Here is a 19,124-nt window from a genome sequence, read left to right as displayed (position 1 = left end):
GAATATGGAGGTATATTGGAGTACAGAATTCCAAACTTATCTTCAAATACTTGAACCACGTACAAAATGACCAGTTTTGTAGGAGATACAAATTGTAGTGTAGGAATTTTGCTTGCACACCAATCTCAAAGAAATTGAGGAAGAGCCGCAGTGGAAACAGTTAAAACATCAGTTTTTGTAAAAACACTGTCAAATGCTCACAACTTTAATTTTCTTTTTAGTAGACTCAAAGAAAATTTATTTCCAATGTATTTCATAACGTCTGTTTCCAGTCCAATTGCGCAAGCGTAGTGCTATGAAAAAACAGTGGGAAACAATCACGCTTTGGAGTGAGATAAGGTAATATCCAGAATTCTGATGAAGAATAGATGGAGGTCCCTGACTGGGAAGGCTATGAGATAAACAGTCTTTTCTAGGTGTTCTTGGTTCATGGCCAGTTTTTGAAGGTACCAGCAAATAGGCGTGACTAGACTAAGACATCACTCTATTATTTGGAGTTGCCCTGTTAAGGCAGGAGCCCAGACCTACTGACTTTCATGAAGGATGGAATTTAAGAGCTTCTTGTATCTACAGAAGTTGGAATGTCACATCTTTAGGACATGAGTTTGCATAAATTCAATATAAAAGGACAATACCAGGAAGTAGTACTATTAGGAGACCTGGTGTACAGTGTTGCATGTTTGCGTGCTGCCATGCCCCCATGCCATTTGTTGTGCAATTGGATACGGGCAACCTGATGTGTTCTGTTGAAGAGACGTAATCTGTGGGTTTGTCATTCATCTCTCTGCTTTCCGTTTTTAACTGTGCATGTGCAAAATTGACTTATCGACGTCTGTGCCTAGTGTAGTAATTTAATAGCAACTGTATTTCCCTTATTTCTGAACTGAAACCAACTAATAGAGTGGGAGTGAGCTTCTGCTTTCATGAATGGCATTTTCTTATTGCACCTTAATAATCAAACACTTGAGCTTAGGAGGAATGTCATCTTCAGTCTAAAACAATTCAGCAAACCTCCAAGTGAATGTGCTGATGGTGCACACAGTGTGCTAATCCTAGTATGGTCCCTCTGGAAGCATCTACTCCTCTTAATGCCTGTAACCGTACACCCCCGCCCGCCACACACACCACCCCCCTGCCCCCCTAGAAGCAGAAAGTCACTTAGTCTGAGGGTACTGGACACAGCAGCCATAACGTTCCCAACATGTACTTACATTGGCCACATGAATTGGGGAAAGCTTTTGTTGGGCACAGCGACATGAACCATGAGAGAGAGGATGCAAAACACAGCACTTAGATACCGAGTATTCCACGTTCTGAAGTAAAAGAAAATGAACAACAAAAGCGAAACCGATGTAAATTGGTTACGTTGTTTATTTGTTCGAGTTAAAAAATGGCCTTTAATTAAAAAAGTACCACGATTAAGTTAATTACATTGACGATCAGTAACTAAGTCCGAATGAAAGAAAAGAAGACAGTTCAGAGGCTAGAAGACAAGACATTAGCCGCACAGAGGAGATTGTCTCCTTTCACAGTAGAGGCGAGCATTGAAAAGCAGCATCCAAACGGACCACGGTAGATCTGGTCACCTCGTAAAAGGACATTCATGTACTGCTGCTGGGTCAGTACTTTAAAGGGGCAGGTACTGCAGAGTTCACGGTTTTCTAGTATTTCCATTCCAGACACTGGGGTGGGTGGCAGCATTTAGCGCTGTTGCCCTGCAAATCTTAATCTAAAAAGTAACGCCATGAATAGCTTCTCTGCATTTCTGACTAGTACGTCTTTACCTCTACGCTACCACTAGGACTCTATGTGGAGGGTGTAACGGATTCCTTCCGGCCAGTAATGCAGATCCGCAAGGGTCGATTGTAAAGCCCAGACTTCTAGTTTGGCTGAAAAAGAACTGACTGCATGGGTGAGGAGAGTGGGGTGCAAGAGGTGCTGATTTTCAAAACTCTGGTAGTCTTGGAATGTGTGTTAAAACCTAATGTACAGGAGCTTGCAGGGACGGAATCATTGTCTTTCAGTAAGTCAAGGAGGATATTGCTGGTCTCAGTGTCTGAATGTTGGTTCCAGAGTAGCACTCCTACCCGGATAAGTCGTTTTTAGGGCCTATTGTATGGTTCTTTTCATCTCATGCTTCATTTTCCCAAACTGAATTGTAAGGCTGAACAGATATGCCTCAACAAAATCCAATATTACCCGTGCACCTTTCATCAGCTGGAGTGTGCCAGAGCCCCAGTAAGTCTAATGCAAGTCAGGAGCAGCAGACGCCCGGGCAGATTTACAAAAAAACATATAGAGCGCATCCCTGGTTGCTGCAGCCTCACACCAGGGGAGATGAGGGCTGAACCACCTTCACTATGGCCTGCTGCTGCTGCTCCCGTCCCCTGCGCCACCGTTCTCTAATTCTGACTAGCACCACACACACCTCTGCAGCGCAGTGCAATGGTGAAAGCGTACTCATCCAGTAAAACATTGCACACCTGGGATGTGCGCTGTACAATGTGTGAAATGTAAGGAGAAATAAAAACAGGTTTCCTACTTTGCGCCTGTCTAAAGGAGCGGTTAGAGTTTTAAGCAAAGCACACTAACAGTTTTAGTAGATGGGGCCTTGAGTCAAAAACCATGAGTGGTTCACCTGGAACAACCAAGTACCACCCAAGAAACGGCCCCTTCATGCCAAGTACAGGAAATTTGTGCTATAAAAGGGGCGCTTAAAAAAATATCATATCAAGACTTTGCAGCAGCGCAAAATCTTGATAAATCTGCGCCTATGTGTCTCCACCAGCAGCCAAGCTACGCATTAAGCGTGGTTTTGCAGTCCCTGCAGGTTAAGTCTCTGCAGCTGCAGACCCAGACAAGTTTTTATTTGACTCTGTCATGAATTAAGGGGCAGTATCGAACAGCAATTGGATGTTCTCACTGAGGGTTCATCTATGCAATAATTGCCGATTGGTACCAGAGGGACTCAAACTTTGTGTTGGGGGCCCAACTTTTACCTAAAAAAAAAAAAAATGTATGGCTAGATATTTTAATTTGTATTCAATATACTTTTGTTTGTCTCTGAAAATTATCATACTGTCAATTTAAAACAGCCTTACTACTATAAACCTTATATTAGTGTAAAATGTTTAGCCCATCAATAAATATTACCTGCATTCTGTCCACATTCCCCAATGGATAATGTCGGAAGGCTACCTTTCTACCGGTTTCATTGAAATGTCAAAGGATAAAACCGGTTTAAAAACCCAGTGCTCTGAGAATTAAAACGCCTCATTTCTTTAACTGTATTTTGATAATTAAAGTGCTAACCTTACTTTTCTTTACATAAAAGTGCACTGTAGGTATGAAAACGGGCAACTGACGCACGAGTAAACTCAAACGATGGACACGGTCCAAAATCAGGCTTTTGTGATTTTTTGTCGAACTGTGTATTTGAACGGCAAATGTACACCAAACTAATGCTCAAATTAAACAACACCGAACTTCCCATTTCTGCACTGTTTGATGGCGAAAATGATTACTTAGGAAATATCAGACAGTACTATTTTAATGCTTCTTGTAAAGATTCTTTCTTCTTAGGTGTTCCGAAGGATTAGAGTTTGGGTTGCGATGCCAGTTTCAGTTTCAAGTTTTCAGCAAGTTTATCCATAAACTCAAACGTGCTCAGGTAATCGGACCTCTGTACACTGAAAGTGAAAACAGGTGTTTGTGTTAAATGTGCTGGCACAGTGAAGAAAGACGCGATCACAGAAAGAAACCAAACATGTATTCATGCAACAACTCAAATCAAGATTAAGAAATAGTCAAGTACTTAAATGTGTGTCAACTTTAAACTGAGTCGCTGCTAAACAATACTGCCCGACTGCAGAGATACAAAGAAGTGTTTCACCATAACAGTGATTTTAGGTAGGCTTTGGGGTAGCTTTAGCTCACTAGGATACGTTTTGTAAATAAAATATTACGTATCATACATGTATGGGAGATTTTTTTATCAGCCCCCTTATGCCATTTCTCTGTTACATCGTCATTCCCACCACATCGTACAGCATGGGACTGAGGTCCAGCCCACTGCAAGCATGGCTTCCCTCACTGTGAGTGATGGCATTTTGTCTGTGCACAATGTCTTCTTCCCCACAATAAGTAGCTCACTTCAGTGCAAGGCTTTTCCTTCGCTTCATACATTCTCCCTGTTCCTGATCTGTTCCAAGCTGCCTTCTCTTTTCCACCAGCAGGGCGTGTAAACCCCCTGCATTCCAGGTCACCAATTGCTATCAAACTGCAAAATAACAAAACTGATATGGTTAAAATATGTGTATCTCTTTTGAAAAAGGTTCCCACCACCTGTTTGCAAGTCATGCTTTAAATAATCTCTTCAATTTTTTGTTTCACATAAATAATCCAGGTTGTATTTCCTTGGTTTCTTTTAATCCTCACATCCAATGTCACTCAACGCATGTTTAGGAGAAGTGACCTATTTGTGCAACTTTTGGTGCATAACGTTGTTAAGGAAGGTACTTTCTTTTTCCAGGAATGATCGGATTTTTGTGTGCATGGATACATGCATGCTTTCCAGTTGACTAATTTCACGTTAACCCCGTAGCACTCTTTAGTACTTTGACCTACAGGGTACCTAGCAGGCTTCGGTTTTACGTCACTCTTTAAGAACACACGCTTAAGGCTGCTTTTTTGGTTCTCTTTATTTAGCGTGCTCTTTATCATTTATTATTTCATAACTTTGGGCTGCTGGGCACCATCATGTGTTCACTTGTGAGTTTCGTTCCTCATCTCATGTCTACTTGTGGTTGCAGCTGTGACATTGTGCCTGTGGCTTTTCCCACTTGCGTTTCTACATGACTACCCGCTCAATTCACTACTTTACAAATATTAAAATCTGAATTTATAAAGACATGTTTCCAGTATATTACAACATGTTTTATGCGAGTAACATGGCGAACATTCTTAGTCATATAAGGTGTTGGCATGTTAAAAGCAGACATTTGCATGGCACAACGTCTAGTTTTGTGTTTGGAGTTGTGCACTAGCCACCTGTGCCAGGCAATACACATTTTTACAGTGTGCCTTTAGTAACACACAGTCTAATCTTTCGGCATTGTTCAGTTATTTGCCTGGCTGGCTTTAAAATGTTGGTCCATACTGATGTATAAACGTGCCTATTGTGTGCTTAATAAGACGCATTTCCTCAGCCTGCCCTAAAATTGTTCATGCACGGTAGCTTGTGCTCATTACAAACTAGGCGGAATTGTGTTCTACATGCCGACCATCACACCAGCTTACTGCTGGTCTGCTTACTCGGCTTCTGTAATATTTTTTTTTATGAGTTTAATTTTATGTCCTCAACAGTCACAGTATCGACATTCTGTTTTCTAGGATGCCAGCACTTTTCACTAGGTTGATGGTCTTTGGTACTCAGTGTGTGACGTCATGAATGTTTTCAGTCTGTCGGAATCTATTTTTCACAAAAAGATAGCATTCTTAATGCACTTTTTCTGAGACAACTCAAATATAATTGTAATATTTTTGTTTTGTTTTTGTCAACAAAGTTATGGTTAGTTGCAATGCACTGCATTGTCAAGCACCTTTACGTTTTTTTGTACCAGTTTCCCTTTTAACATTTGTCTTCACATTTAAAAACCGGGCTGTACATGGGATACATTTAAGTGCGTCCTGCAGCCCAGTGATGCGGACCATCAATATTACATGACTATGCCTGTGGCCCTACCCTCGTCTCAATAACCCCCAGTTCTGTACTTAGGCAGGGGCTCAGTGTGTGCCTGCATCCATGTGTTTGCATCTTATGTGCTTGTTTTTTGTAACACCCTACATTCGCGTCCCTCAGGACAGAAGTCTAAGCCCACTCCAGTGGCTGATGAATTCCCCTTCTGTTTCCCACCCAACATGTACTTGAAGAGCCCGGTTCTATTTCTTTACATGGTTTCTTAAAAGTGTTCACGTACCTACACCACAGCCGGAGCTGTGTAGTCGAATCTTGTTTTTGGGTTTCATTTGCAGATGACCCATGACTGCCTGAGTTAATATATTTAACATCACAGTTTGTGTTTTCATTTGACTTAAAAACAGCAGTTCCAGTTCAGTAGAGTTCTTTTTCGTTATACACTCTGTGTAATTTGTATTCATAGTCAGTTTAGTGTAAGATTTTCTTTTACACAAATCATACGTGTTAAATTATTAATCAATTACATTTTGTATTTTGCTTCTTCATTCCACCTGTATTTGGCTAGCGGACTGCTGTCCGGATTTCTAAAAACAAATAGCATACAACACTCTGTGCCGACTCTCAGAAGTGCAAAACTGCTCAGCGCCTAGTCAGGCTTCAATTCTATAGCCTGCTTCACATGTACTTCTCTAGTTCTTAATGGAACAAGCATTGGCAATGCTAAGAGGTGTCCCTTTTGTGACCTATTGGCTGTGACAATGGTGTTTAGCCACACTGCTCCTTATCACCAATGCTGTGCAGTGTGGCTAAAGTAAAAGGAAAAAAGCCCTTGAAGGGGCAGTCACCATCGTTTTGTAGGCATGTGCACCAAACATGCATGTGACTAAAAGCATTTTTGTTTTTAACATGAGCCGAGGGTGTAAGCCGAACGAAAGCAGTCGTATGCAGGATGGGGGAACACCAACACAGGGGGAAGGCAGGGGACGATGGACGCACAAGCAACATGGGGGAGGCTGGCCATCAAGTAGTGCATATGCAACACATGCTCGGTTGGCAGGACAAGTAAGCAAGAGGGATGGCGTGGGTGGGACGGGGAAGCAAGAGGGAGGACGCGGGTGGGACAGGGAAGCAGCACGGAGGGCATCAGACAATGGGTAGGAGCACATGGGTGCATGTGCAAAAGGGAGGTGGGCGGCAACAGACAGCAAAGCAGGGGGTCAGAAGTACAGGAGGGAGACAGTTCTAACACACACACTCTCACTCTCTCTCATGGAGTGCTCAACAAAAAACAAAGTAGTGCATGAAAAGCAAGCAATGGAAGCAGAGATGCCAGCCAATCAAAGCAATAGTAAGGAGGTAATGCTCCATAGGAGGAACAAACACATGATTGACAAACTGGGACACCAATAAGAAGCAGGAAAATGACAGTGACAAGGAAAGTTAACCCAGAGTAAGCAATAGGCGGGCTCCAAGCCCCGCTGTTATTGATAAGCAACAATATGCCATGGAACAGATAGAGCATGTGCAATCTAGAGGTTCAATCTCAAAAAGCAGTTGCCTAAATGCGAGCAGTGGACAGATATAGGCCGGCCAATCAAAAGGACGGTACAGAGGCTACACTCCATGGGAGGGACAACCGCAAGAAGAGGAAGGCAAGTCATCAAGCAAGAAGAAGGCAAATAAAACTGACAATAAAGCTAATTAATGGTAAATAATGGGCGGGCTCTAATCCCACTGTAAGTAGATATTTTGCTACTAGATAGCTTGAACTGTCTGGTAGGCTCGATCTCAAAAGCAGAGACAATAGGAACCATTGAGGGAGCAAACATTTAATCATTTCCTTAAAGAGCAATTAAGAATAACTGCAAACTGCCATAGTAAAAGTGCAGATGCTACCACACAAGACAACTGGCTTTAAAAAACTTCTAGACTACAATACCAGGAGGGGGAAACACGCAACTGTCCAGAAAAGGCGAAACTGGTCAATACTGCATAGTTCTCATTGTCCTAAGAAGACTTCAACTCTACTCTGCATAAAGCAACAGAATCACAGGGTCCTGCTGATTTAAAGTCTGATAACAATGTTCTCCAAGAGTGGCCTAACAATAGTCCCCGCAACGCGGGGGCCCCTCCCGCACCTGTGTATGGGCATGAGGCCGCTGGCCTCAGCGCTCTTGACATTTCAAGAGCGGGGGCCCCCTTCATGTAATTTGCCGGGGAGGGGGGCTTAAGTTTCCTTACATCACTGTTCCCTAAAATATATACCATAACATGATGACAAACTTTAAGAACATTACATTTCTGGCCCTACTCCAAAGGCTTTCAATACAGTTTTTTGCAGACATGCATTAATCCAGCGCCTACACTTATGCAAAAATGGAAATCATAACAAAATGGAAAATACCTATCCAAAATACTAAATTGTTATCAACGCAGAAAACAAGAAGTAAGGTGGAGGGAAACACATGCAGTAAAGTAACCACTCTCTAACATGGGATATGTGAAAAAATTATCTAGTACACTTGTGCTGCGTGGATTTATACTCTGCCTCACACGTGCCTGCACCTATAAAATCAACAAACGGTCTATAGTAGAGTAACACAGAACTACAGAAAGCGTGATGAAACAGACCAGCAGCACGAAGAGTTCCACGGCTTGTGAATTCCCAACTAATCACATGATCACAACTACAAGGATCATTGAACTCCACTTAGCAAATGATCACCCAACTACAGCTCTTTAGGAAACGCGTGCAACACAGCCTTTCAAGCCTCTCTTTCGCATTCCTCTGACCCAGATTTTATTGAAACAAAGGGGCCATCTTGAAACGGTATGACCTTCTAAATAAAGAAATAGAGCATTAGAAATTAAGCAGCTTAAATTTTTTTTCAAGTACAGTGAAATAAATATTCACTGGAAATTATTTTTATCGCTTTGTATTGTAAACTATCCACAACAATTTGAAATACTACTTAAGAAAGACAATGCCGCTCTTACATGAAATGTATGTTTGCAGCTTAGAAGAGATGTTGACTTTAATCACAACTGTACATACGTTTCTATACATTGCATTAAAAAAACATTTTCAGTATCAGTAACAGAGCCGCTTAAATTATTTGTCTTTCGTTTGTTTCAATTACTGGTGGTCAAGGGGTCTTGTATCATATGTACAGCCTGTTCAATTACTGCAGCTCCAAACGTGAGGGAATCTGACGATATCCACGGAAAAGAAAATGAATCAACAGATATATTAATGCACAAATGTGAAAATATTCACGGGGTTTTATCAACTCGATTCGTTAAGTGAAAGGGTTCGCTGTTTCGGCATGGAAAGGCAAAAGCTGAGCGATGAATCCAATCAGTAGATGTACTAGTAAATAAACACCTGTTTGACTAAGCAACACGGGCGAGGGTGGGTGAATCACAAAGGGGAAAGCAACACGAAAGGTGGGGGTGGAGCACACAGGCAGGCACAACAAGGAAGGGATGTGGAAAAGCAATCGGGAGACAGAGCAACACCAGTGCAGTATGTGAGGGAGAGAGATTGAAAAGTCACGCACTTTAATGGAATAATTCACACAAAAGAAAAAAGAAGTGCTTTGAAAAGCAAGCAATAGAAGTAGAGAAGCCAGCCAGGCAAGTGATGGTAAAGAGCCAATACTCCATGGGAAGGGCACAAACAAAATTGACAAGCACCGATAAGAAGCAGGCAAATGAGAATGACAAGAAAGTCAACAAATCGTTAAGTGATGTGTGGGCTCCAAGTGCATGTGCTGTCTAATACGCTCGACCTAATTAGCAAGCAAATAGCATTTATTAGCAGGAGTACAGGACATTTTAGGTTTTTCTAGAGTTCAAGAAGAGCAGGAAGGGAAATGTTACCCGGTTGGCATCTGTTCATGGCAGGTAGTGCTGTAGATTCACATGCCCTACGTGCCCCTGCCACCTAGTGTTAAGGTTGGAGTGTTACAAGTTGTTTTTCTTCGAAGAAGCATTGTCAAGACGCAGGATCGAGTGACTCCTCATTCTCGATGATACTGCACATGGGCATCAACTTCTTTGTTAGACTGTTTTCCCCGCAGGTGGATGAGAAAAGAGTGTAAAGGAAGTATAGAGAAAGATGTCCATGCAAATGTAACTATAAATGTACACCTATACAAGTATAAGGTAACTGAAAATGCCACATGCGTCCAGGGAGGGTGCAAGTGAATCTACAGCCCTACATGCCTCTAACAGATGTCTACTGGGTAATTAACATTTTCCATTCTACGGCATGTGTGGCTGTAGATACACGTGCTCTGCACCAACTGTAAAGCAGTTCCTCCATGAAAGCGGTGGCTAACCTGTGGGAGTTACAGTTGACTGGAAAACTGTTCTTAGTACTGCATGGCCTACATTAGCTTGCTGGCGTGCAAGTACATCTACACAATAGTGTTTTGTAAATGTATGTGCCATAGACCACGTATCTGCCTTACAAATGTTAGCTATGGGTATATTTTCAAGGAAAGCCATAGTTGCTCCCATCTTTCTGTTAGAGTGTGCTCTGGAAGTAATAAGAAGTTGCATTTTTGCTTTAGCATAACAAGTATGAATACATTTTACTATCCATTTAGCTATGCCATTCTTAGATATTGCACTGCCTTTATGAGGTAGTGAGAAGGCTACAAAGAGCTGTTAAGTCTTAATAAACTCTTTAGTTCTGTCAATGTAGAACATTAGTAAACATTTAACATCTGAAGTGTGAAGGGTTCTTTCGCAAACTGAGTCATTGTGGAAAAGAAGACTGGTAACTCAATGGATTGATTAATATGGAATTGAGAGATCACTTTAGGGAACTTTGGATTAGTGCGAAGAACCACCTTGTCCGTATGAATTTGGAAGAATGGTTCATCCAATGTTAGTAAAACATCTCTCAGAGCCCCATACACTAACTAAAAAAGCCATTTCCATGAGAGGAACGGAAGAGGACATGAGTGAAGTAGCCCACAAGGAGGATCCATGAGCCTGGTAAGGACAATACAGAGGTTCCATGATGGTGCAGGAGGCACATCTTAATGGAATAACCTGTTTAAGGCCTTCCTTGAATGCTTTGATCACTGGAATCCTAAAGAGGGATGTATGTTGTCTGTTTTGTAAGTATGTAGCTATGGCTGCGAGATGTAAGCGAATGTAGGTATAAATGCTAAATTAGCTTTTTGTGGATGAAGCAAGCAGACAATGTCTTGGACAGTAGCTTTAATAGGATTAATGTGTTTGAGTTGACAGTAGCAAACCAAGCGTTTCCACTTTGTAGGATAACATGCTCTGGTAGTGGGTTTACAAGCTTCTCTGAGGATGTCCATCCATTCTGCATACAAATCTAAATAACCAAACTCCACGACCTCAGGAGCCATATCGCAAAGTTGAGAGATTTGGTGTCTGGGTGTCGGACCTGGTTTTTAGTGAGGTCTGGCCTGTTGGGAAGCTCCTCGTGGGGGACTACTGAGAGGTCAAGTAGTGTGGTGAGCCAGGGCTGGCATGCCCATGTGGAAGCTACAAGGATCATGTTGAGACGTTTGCCTGATCTGAAAAACATAGCCAAATATCCCTGACCAGTTCATCTATAGAGTGTTGTCCTTGGATAGAGGATGTGGGTACCTGGAGGCAAAGTTATTGCACTTTGTGTTTTCTTCTGTGGCGAAAAGATCTATTTGAGGTGTGTCCCACGCCCAGAAGTATTTTTGAAGGACTTGTGGTGGAGTTCCCATTTGTGGACTTCCTGCTGCATCCTGGTGAGCATGTCTGCCGAGTCTATGTCCATTCCTGGGAGATACTCTGCCACTAGGCGAATGTGATGGTGGTGAGCCCATTTCCATATTGTCTGAGAGTTGTGACAACTGAAGTGACTGTGTCCCCCCTGTTTCTGAAGGTAGTACATCACCATCATATTGTCCGCCCAAACTAGGCAACTTTGTGAGAGAGGTGATAAAGAAATGCTTTCAGGGCTAAAAATACTGCCTGAAGCACTAGGAAGTTTATGTGTAGTCCACTGTCATCTGAGTGTTGCATTGGCATTGTGACAACATGCTGGCTTTGATGAGCCAGGCGTCTATGTAAGGGAATACGTGTATGTTTTGTCTCCTGAGATGTCCTGCTACTACTGCTAAGCACTTTGTGAAGTCTCTGGCCGCTGTGGTGACTCCGAAAGGAAGAACCTTGAATTGGTAGTGTTTTCCTGCAGACAAGAATCTGAGATATTTATGGTGTGCAGGGTGGATGGGAATATGGAAGTAGGTGTCCTTGAGATCTAGGGCGGTCATAAAGTCGCCCTGTTGTAAAAGGTCCATAACATCTTGGAGAGTGACCATATGAAAGTATTCTGAAAGAATGTAGTGGTCCAAGAGCCTTAGGTCCAGAATGGGCCTAAAAGAGCCATCTTTTTTGGCAATGAGTAAGTATAGAGAGTATACTCCTGTTCATTGGTATTGTAGTGAAACTGGCTCAATGGCTCCTTTGAGAAGAAGGGATTTTACCTCTTATTTGAGAAGAAGAAGGTCTTCTTGAGAGAGCCTGTGAGAGTGAGGGGGAATTTTTTGAGGCGTGGTAATGAGATCTAAATAATAACCATGTTGGATAATGGAGAGGACCCACTGGTTCGAATTGATGTTTACCCTTGTGTACGTACATTTTGAATGCGTCCTCTGACCGGTGAAGAGTGGGGGGTGAGAAGCCATAGATAGTCACTGTTAAGATGTTGATGTAAAGGTGAGGGTGGTGGTGCTCTTACTTCTACCTTGTGTGTTGTTACCTCTTTAGATGCCTCTATAGAAGCCTCATGAGTATGAGCTAGAAGGCTGTCTGATCTGAGATGTGGAGGCCTTTGAGGTCGTTGGTTTGTAACCACCTCTGAATGTGGGGCAAAGAAAAGTACCTCTCTGCGAGGGGGACTGTATAGCGCTCATGGCCTTTGTGGTATTGGTGTCTTTTTTCAGCTTCTCAAGGGTGGATTCCACTTGAGGGCGGAAAATATGCTCCTTATTGTAGGGCATGGTTAGTACCGCAGGTTTAAAACCTGAGCATCTAAGCCAGGCATGCCTCCATAGTAGGGCACTAGTATTGATACCAAGTGCAGCATCCAGGGCACATCTGATGGAGTTATTACTTATTGTCTGCCCTTCTGTGACAATCTGATCTCCCCTTTGGCGGTGCTCATCTAGGAGATATTAGAGTAGCTCCTCCATCTCATTCCAGTGAGCCCGATCATATCTCACAAGTAAGGCTTGTGAGCTGGCGATTCGCCAGTAATTGGCTGCTTGCCCAACCATCCTTTTACCTGAGGCATCAATCTTTTAGCTGTCCTTATCTGGTGGCCTGGCTACTGGCCAGTTTAGACATGGTAGTAGCCAAAATAATATCTGGCGGGACCTGTGATCTTATGTATGGTGGATCAGAGGGAGCAGCTTTGTAATTTTTGTCAACTCTAGGGGTGATAACCCTAGAGTGGAATAGTTCCATAAAAATGTAATCTGTATGACGAAGCATGTCAGGGAACATGGGGAGGAACTGGATATACCTATGTGTGGACCGCAGGGTATTAAAAATAAATTCCTGTTCAAAGGGGTCCCTGTGAAACTTGACATTGTGGAAAGCGGCTGCTTGAGCAATCACCTGCTGGTAGGATGTAGCAACCTCTAGTGGTGAGGGTTGTGCGGGGTATTAGTCCAGATATGTGGAGATCATGGGATCTGGGTCCTGCTATGTCTCACCCAAATCTTACTCAGTGAATAATGGGAAACCCTGTGGTGTTAAATCTCCTGCAGTAGGAGAGGAAGGTGAATGAAGAGGGGATGATGGTGGAGGAGAGGGAGGTGGTGGTGGTGGAGAAGGAAGAGGAAAAAGGCTTGTAAATAGTGGTAGCCTTGTCCTTGGTCTTCTTTGGAGGTGGTGATGTGTCCAGAGACTCCTGAAAAGATAGTTTCTGCTTGAAGGTAACAGGGGGGAAGCAACAAGGCGCCCTGTACCCTCCTGGATGTGGAGGCAGTGCTGACGAGCATCCATGGTCTCCAAAATGGGTTCAACAGGAGATGGTGTGGCCAAAGATTGGCTAGAGTCTTTCGGCTCAGAAGAGGTTGAATCCCTGGTTTTTGGGGACAAGCTTTTCGTTCGGTGCCCTTTTGTCAGTACCGAAGTGGACATGGAGCTTGGTTGGCTTGGTGCCAAAGTGGTCGGTGCCGAGGGTCGAATGGAAATTGCCACAATGTCTTTTTCAACCAGAAGGATCTGCAGGCATCACAGGTGGCTTCTTGATGGCCAGGCGAGAGGCACAGGTTACACAATAGATGTTGGTCGGTGTGTGGGAATTTAGAGTCACACCAAAGACAGAAGCGAAATGGCGTCTGTTCCGTCAGCACATCATACTGGTCACTGCCATGTGTTGAGGTAGGTCAGAACGGGCGAGGATGCCAGGAAGGGCGTTTACTCGGTTACCGGACCAATGGAGTGATACGAGTGCAAGAATGTGAGAAAACGCGATTGAGAACACTACTGTTGATGGAGTAAAGATGGAAAAAAGAAGGTTTTGAAACCAGAAGAAGGGAAAGACAGAGCGCAGAGACACACGTCTGAACTCGATGGCAGAGAGAAAACAATCTAACAAAGAGGTTGATGCCCATGTGCAGTATCACTGAGAAGGAGGAGTCACTCGATTCTGTGACTCGAAAATGCTTCTTCAAAGAAAAGCAACACTTCGAGCCCGACACTAGATGGCAGGAGCATTAAGAGCAGGTATATCTACAGCTACACATGACATCAAACATGCTGGGCACATTTACAGCAGTTCTTTGTTACAGATTGGAAAACAAAAACTTCGGGTGCTAAGATCTAACAACAGTGCTTTGAATTTTCTTTGTAGTGCAGTCTAACAGGATTTGGTGTGGTTTATCTTGTTCCTTTGGAGTGAAAGCATCTATTATCACATTGTAAATGACTTTGCTTCCACTTAAGTGCAGTCTATTTAAACACCGATGTCACACCTTGGACACCGATTTTCATTTATCAGTTTGAAAGCACACAGTCTACAAAGCACATCACAATAGATAAGTTGCAATTAACATTGCATTCACAAGAAGCTAAGTGCTGTTTCGTTTCTTTTTGAATACATTTATTTTCATGTAACAATGCGGCTGCAGAGATACTGCGGGTTCAACTATATAATATGTACATCTGTTTCCTGCTTCTCTGCTCTTTCCTAGGGCTGCTTACTGTAACTGTACACACTTTCTATCCCCACAGTGTGTTCACTACTTTTAACCTACCCAGCTAGGGCTGTCATAATACAGTTGCATTCTTACCTTTACACAGACTTCGTTAGAATCTCTTTTTCTAACAAAATGCTGTATAATTTGTTTCTCACACAAATTGTGAGTATTATTTTTTAGGTTTGACAAAGATGCAAACAGTCTTCCCACCCTGTAGGTAAAAAATACACAGCAAGGCACAAGTATGCACTCAAACATGCTGTTTCTACCGATCATATGTTGAACACTAAGAAATAATAAATACGGACACATGGGAAGAAAGGTGGCTTGCTACTGGCTGAGCAAGCTACAAATATAAGTGTCATGTTTCAGGAATGGATTTTCTTTCAGTCTCACAGCATCAATAATATGGCAGATTGAGTTGTCAGTTTGGAGGGTACCCAGTCAACCAGGGGATACTGGGCTGTATTTCAATGGGCGCTGTTTACCTCTGGTGTCTCATTACTATGGACACTCAAGCTGGAATGCAAGAACATATTTTGCACTGGACATTAAGTATAGAGGCAGACTATTCCAAGGTTAAATCAGGCAGGTGCTATTGGTTAGGAATCTAGAACTCAGTGCACACCCAAAGCAGTCACTAAATCAACGTGCAGCCAGAGCTTTTACTTTAGAAAATAAAAAATTAATTTAATGCACACACAGCTAAACACTACACTAAAAATTAGTTTGTAGGTTGCAGAATAATACGCTTAAATGACTAATACAGATTAATACATTGTATATCTTCTACATCCTGGACTTGATAGAGAAGTTAATAACACTTAAACACTTGCCTAAGATGTCAACTGGTAGGTTTCATGAAATGACATATTTGCATATCGGCCTTTACACAGGATATTAACAGAAAGGCAATAAAGCCCTAGAGCGACCCCTGACCTGCCTTAAGGCCAGGTTTCACTCTACACACGCTGCAAAGCTCCTCCTGTCTGCCACCGTGCCCCCGACCCCACCCACGCTGCTGCTGTGAGTTCGAGGCCCTCCACCACCCGCAGGCACCCACCCGCCTGCGAGTCATCCCTGGTGTCTAGTGGTTGCCGTAAGTATTGTGTGTCTCTCCTGTAATTTGTCTTTGTGTTATTTGTGCCGTTATTTTTGCCGTCCTGTAATTTGCCTTCATGTTATTTGTGCCATTATTTGTACCGTGCTGTAATTTGTCTTCGTGTTAATAGTGCCATTTTCTTCCACATTTTGTGCCTTTTCCGTTTTCCCACTCAGTTTTTAGTGCATTTCTCCTTTTGCCCATTTTCGCCGGTTTATCCGCTCTCCTGTTCCCGCCGCTGCGTCCCCTGCGCCCTGCCCCCCTCGCGCCCCCATTTGCCCACCGCTCCACGCCTCCCAGCTGCTCCTCCCTCCCACCTCCCCTTCTTAATGGCAGCCGCTATGCGGCTGTGCCGCTGGCGCGCCAGAGGCAAGCCCATCTGCGCCCGTCCGCACCTCGACCGCGCCCAGCGCCAGTCCCCCTGTCCCATGCGCCCCCCACACCGCCAGACGCCGCTACAGTGCCAAAGAACTCCACGCGCTCAACCCTGGCCGCCCCACCGCCTGCGTCCAGACCTCCCCTAGGCACACCCATGGACCCTTCTCGTGACGGAATTGCAACTTCACCTGCGCTCAAGCCACCAAGCACCACAACAACGCCATCCATAACAACCACCTCAGCTGCATCCTTCTCAACACACGCTCCGTCCACAAGCACGCCGTCGAACTCTGGGACCTGCTCACATCAACCTCCCCAGACATCGCCTTCCTCACCGAAACCTGGATGAACCCCTCCTCTGAACCAGACATCGCCATAGCCATCCCTGAAGGCTACAAAATCACCTGAAGAGACAGCACCAACAAACCAGGAGGAGGAATCACCACAGTCCACAGGAGCTCCATCAGGATCTCACCCACAACGCCCTAGATGGCGCTGAACACCTGCACTTCCAGATTTACGTCAACGCCAACACACCCCTGAGAGGAACCCTTGTCTACAGACCCCCGGGACCACACCCACAATTCTGTGACGCCATCGCCAACACAATCAGAACCCACGTCCTTGCCCTCACGGACTACATGCCCCTCAGTGACCTGAATTTTCACCTGGAGAACACCAACGACTGCAACACATCAGCCCTGCTCGACAACCTCGTCAACCTTGGCCTCAAGCAACTCGTCACAACGCCCATCCACTCAGCTGGCCACACACTCGACGCCATCTTCTCTACCAGCAGCCACATCACCTTCACCCACACCACCGAACTCCACTGGACCGACCACCGCTGTGTCCATTTCTCCTTCCAGAAACCCACCGCTCACCACCAGCAACAGACACCTCACCGCAGATGGAACAAGATCTTCAAGGACCAACTGATCTCCACCCTCGCCCACGTCGGCCACCCAACACCAGCGACCCCAACACCGCCGCCCTCAACCTCAAACAATGGCTCAACGACTGCGCCAACATCCTCGCTCCACAGGAAAGCTACCAACACCCGGACCAGCAAGAACGCTCTATGGTTCACCGCCGGCCTTCAGACCTCCAAGCGGGAATGCCGGAAAACTGAGACGATCTGGCGCCAAGACCCAACAGAGAGCAACAGCGCCGCCCTCAAGGCTGCCATCCGCAAGCACCACCAGCTCATTCGGACCACCAAAAGATCATTTTACAAAGAATAAATTGACAACAACGCACACAACAGCAAGGAGCTCTTCAGCATCATCAAGGAATTCACCAACCCAAAGTCCTGCTCAGCCGCAAGATCACGGACATCCATGGCAGTTTCGCACTACCGACCCCCACGACCACCACTGCCAACGCAGACCCCAACGCACCCACCCACACCAACCTCCTGGGTGCCTGGACCCACACCAACAATGAGGAAACCACCAAGACCATGAGCACCATCCACTCCAGTTCACCTGCCGACCCCTGCCCTAACCAAGTCTTCAATAAAGCCAGCCAAATCATCGCTCCCCAGCTCCGTATCATCATCAACAGCTCCTTCGAGACCGCCACCTTCCCGGAGAGCTGGAAACACGCCAAAGTCAACGCCCTGCTCAAAAAACCCAAAGCCGACCCCGAAGACCTCAAGAACTACCGACCCATCTCCCTACTCCCCTTCCCAGTGAAGGTCATCGAGAAGATAGTCAACAGCCAACTATCTCGCTTCCTGGAGGTCAACAGCCTACTCAACATCTCCCAGTCCGGCTTTCGTCAAGAACCACAGCACTGAGACCGTTCTCATCGCTGCTACCGATGACATCAGGAGAAAGCTCGACAAAGGTGAAACCGTGGCCCTCATCTTCCTTGACCTTTCTGCAGCCTTCGACACCATCTGTCACCACACACTTCACACACATCTCCACAACGGTGGAATCTGCCACAAAGCCCTGGACTCGGTCACATCTTTCCTCTCCGGCAGAACTCAGAGAATCCGCCTCCCTCCGTTCCTGTCAAAAGCCACCAAGACCATCTGCAGAGTTCCCAGGGCTCCTCTCTCAGCCCCACCCTTTTCAATGTCTACGAGACGCCTTTCGCCAACATCGACCGATCCCACGGCCTTAACATCGTCTCCTATGTGGATGACACACAACTGATCCGCTCACTCACGAAGGACCCCGTCCTCCACACCGGACTTCACGCCATCGCCAACTGGATGGAGGCAGGCCGCCTCAAACTGAACTCGGATAAGACCGAGATCATCATTGTTGGCTCCAACAAATCAGCATGGGACGACTCCTGGTGGCCTGCCACTCTAGGAGCCGCCCCAATGCCCACCACCCACGCACGCAACCTCAGCTTCATACTGGACTCATCGCTCATCCTCAAGTTCCTCACCCCATCTCATCCTCAAGTTTTAACACCCTCCACATGCTTCGCAAGACCTTCAGATGGATCCCCACTGAAACCAGAACAGTCACCCACGCCCTCGTTAGCAGTAGACTGGACTATGGCAACGCACTCTACGAGGGAACAACAGCCAAGCTCCAGAGGAAACTTCAGGGCATTCAGAACGCCACAGCACGACTCATCCTTACCCTCCCTTGCCACGAACACATCTCAGCCCACCTCAGAGACCTCCACTGACTCCCCGTCAACAAAAGGATCATCTTCAAACTCCTGATCCATGCTCACAAGGCTC

The 19,124-nt window shown here is 45.0% G+C and overlaps 1 protein-coding gene across 1 annotated transcript in view; it reads right to left on the bottom strand.

The window, feature by feature from the left end:
* Positions 1-1,353: 1,353 nt before the first annotated feature.
* The window catches only part of IDH1 (isocitrate dehydrogenase (NADP(+)) 1), a 197,977-nt gene continuing 180,206 nt past the window's right edge, over positions 1,354-19,124 (bottom strand). Inside the window, exon 9 of the mRNA XM_069225945.1 lies at positions 1,354-3,689. Coding sequence (XP_069082046.1) covers positions 3,596-3,689 — 94 coding nt within the window. The 3' untranslated portion in view covers positions 1,354-3,595. The remainder of the gene's footprint in view (positions 3,690-19,124) is intronic.

Source organism: Pleurodeles waltl, chromosome 3_1, assembly GCF_031143425.1.
Source record: "Pleurodeles waltl isolate 20211129_DDA chromosome 3_1, aPleWal1.hap1.20221129, whole genome shotgun sequence".
Taxonomy (NCBI): Eukaryota; Metazoa; Chordata; class Amphibia; order Caudata; family Salamandridae; genus Pleurodeles; species Pleurodeles waltl.
This window is presented reverse-complemented; position numbering and strand designations above follow the sequence as displayed.